This window comes from Dipodomys spectabilis, unplaced genomic scaffold (genome assembly GCF_019054845.1).
Source record: "Dipodomys spectabilis isolate Male_0828 unplaced genomic scaffold, ASM1905484v1 ptg000076l, whole genome shotgun sequence".
Classification (NCBI taxonomy): Eukaryota; Metazoa; Chordata; class Mammalia; order Rodentia; family Heteromyidae; genus Dipodomys; species Dipodomys spectabilis.
Window position 1 is genome coordinate 9,628,667 of NW_024870753.1, and position 2,238 is coordinate 9,630,904.

At 50.8% G+C, this 2,238-nt stretch overlaps 1 protein-coding gene across 1 annotated transcript; it reads left to right on the plus strand.

Annotated features, from left to right (window-relative positions):
• Positions 1 to 933, plus strand: LOC122110298 (olfactory receptor 8D4). The gene is given in 3 exon segments (XM_042682829.1): positions 1 to 317; positions 319 to 734; positions 737 to 933. Coding segments are annotated over 3 exon segments (930 nt in total).
• Positions 934 to 2,238: the final 1,305 nt, after the last annotated feature.

A 2,238-nucleotide genomic window follows, 5' to 3' on the forward strand; every position in this document is an offset into this window, starting at 1 on the left:
ATGGGTGTACACAATCACTCCGTGGTGACTGAGTTTCTTCTTTTGGGACTCACGGAGCAGCCCGAGCTCCAGCGGCCCCTCTTCTGCCTGTTCTTCGGGGTTTACGCCGTCACCGTGGTGGGAAACCTGGGCATGGTGGCCATTATCAAGTGCAGCGCTCAGCTCCACACCCCCATGTACTGCTTCCTCGGCGCCCTGTCCTTCATCGACCTCTGCTACTCCTCCGCCGTCACCCCCGGGATGCTGGCGGGGTTTCTAGGCAGGGGCAGGATGATCTCGTATTCGGGATGCATGGCTCAGCTCTTCTTCTTCTGCCTCTGTCATCTCTGAGTGCTACATGCTGGCGGCCAAGGCCTACGATCGCTACGCGGCCATCTGCCACCCCCTGCGCTACGGCGCCATCATGTCCCCCCGCCTCTGCTTTCTGCTGGTGGCTGCCGCCTTCTCCGTGGGCCTCGTCGACGCGGCGATTCACGGAGGCTGTATCCTCAGGTTGTCTTTCTGCAGCTCAAACACCATTAGGCATTATTTCTGTGACATCGTCCCCCTGATAAAGCTCTCCTGCTCCAGCACGGCCGTGGACGAACTTCTGATCTTTGTCATCGGTGGGTTTAACATGGGAGCCACCAGCCTGACCATCGGCACATCCTACGCCTTGATCCTCGCCAGCATCCTGCGCATCCATTCCCAAGAGGGCAGGGCCAAAGCCTTCAGCACCTGCAGCTCCCACCTGACCGCGTGCTGGTCTTCTACGGGTCTCTCATGTCTATGTACCTCAAGCCTGCGTCCAGCACCTCCGCCCTCCAGGAGAAGGTGGCCTCCGTCTTCTACACCACGGTGATCCCCATGCTCAACCCCCTCATCTACAGCCTGAGGAACAAGGACGTGAAAAAGGCCCTGGTGAAACTTACGCGGAGTCAGGTGTCTTCGTAATGGGTGGGCTCTGTGTGAGGATCTGTTAGCACAGCCGTGAGCGCGTTGGTGGGCGGGTGATTTTTTTATGGAGCCCAGATACTATATTCGATTTAGGGATGTGTGTGCTCAGGTTGCTGAACAGACGCCCACGCGAGATCCGTGTGCTACGATGCAATGCGTGCGGAAGCGTGGAGGGTAGCATGTATTCAAAATGTAATGTTTCATTTCACTGCTGCGATTGAACACTGATTCTTGGCACTTAGTTTCCTGAATCCCGGCCCCAAAGGAGTAAAGCCTAACTTTGGTGTGTGGCATAGTCATACGAGGAAAAGACAAGCACACACGCATCGACTTTCTAAAGAACATTTCTCTTACGGAAACCTGTGTAAGAAATACGAGACAGTGTGAGGAGGCCCCTTCAAAAACGTTTCTAATAAACGTGGAAGACGTTTTTACACTGTGTAATGTTAAAGGACTTATTAAAGGGCAGTGTTCTGTTAAAGCAGAATTCTTCGGAGGAAGACTCAGCATGAAGGAAAGCGGGTGTGGTCTCAGGGAGTGCATTTGATATCTGGAAATCCAAAGATAGGACTTAGGCCAGGTGCCCGTGGTTCACGCCTGCCATCCTCGCTACTGGGAGGCTGAGATCTGGGAATGGAGGGGATGGGTGGGGTTGGGGCAGACAGGAGAGAGTGCCGGAAGGGGTGACAGTGATCAAAATGCATTGTGCTCATAAATGACACATGGCATTGTAACTCCCTCGCACAATCTCTTAAAAATAACAAAAGCACAGGGTGTTAAAAGCCCAGGCATAAAAGCTGAGAAGAGATTTAAAAAAAAAAATGCTTTCCTAACAACACAAGAACCCTCTAAACCTCCACCCCAGGCTGGGGTTGATCTCAAGGATCAAAGCAAGAAGGAAATGTGGCTAAGGAGGCATCGAAGGCCCCAGAACAGAGCCAGTCTGCAAAGACAAGGTATTTTTAAAATAGCATTTTGTTGTTATCTTTAAGGAGTTGTACAATTCCAAGTCAGGTTGTGAGTATAATGTGCAAAAGCAAATTAAAAAATTAACTTATCTCCTCTCTTTCTTCCCCTTTCCTCCCCCATCCCCGGTCTGCCTTTCCTTTACCTCTTTCTCTCTTTTGCCTCTGTCTCTGTCTCTCTTCTTTCTCTCCCCTAAAGAAATTACTAAAACACTAGCTAACCATAAGCAAAAAACAGTTTGCTTACTTCCGACAAATGATGAGGAATTTGCCCCACAGGCAAAAAGATATGTTCACCCTCAATCAGAATTAAGGTATTTATTAAGCCAACACGTCA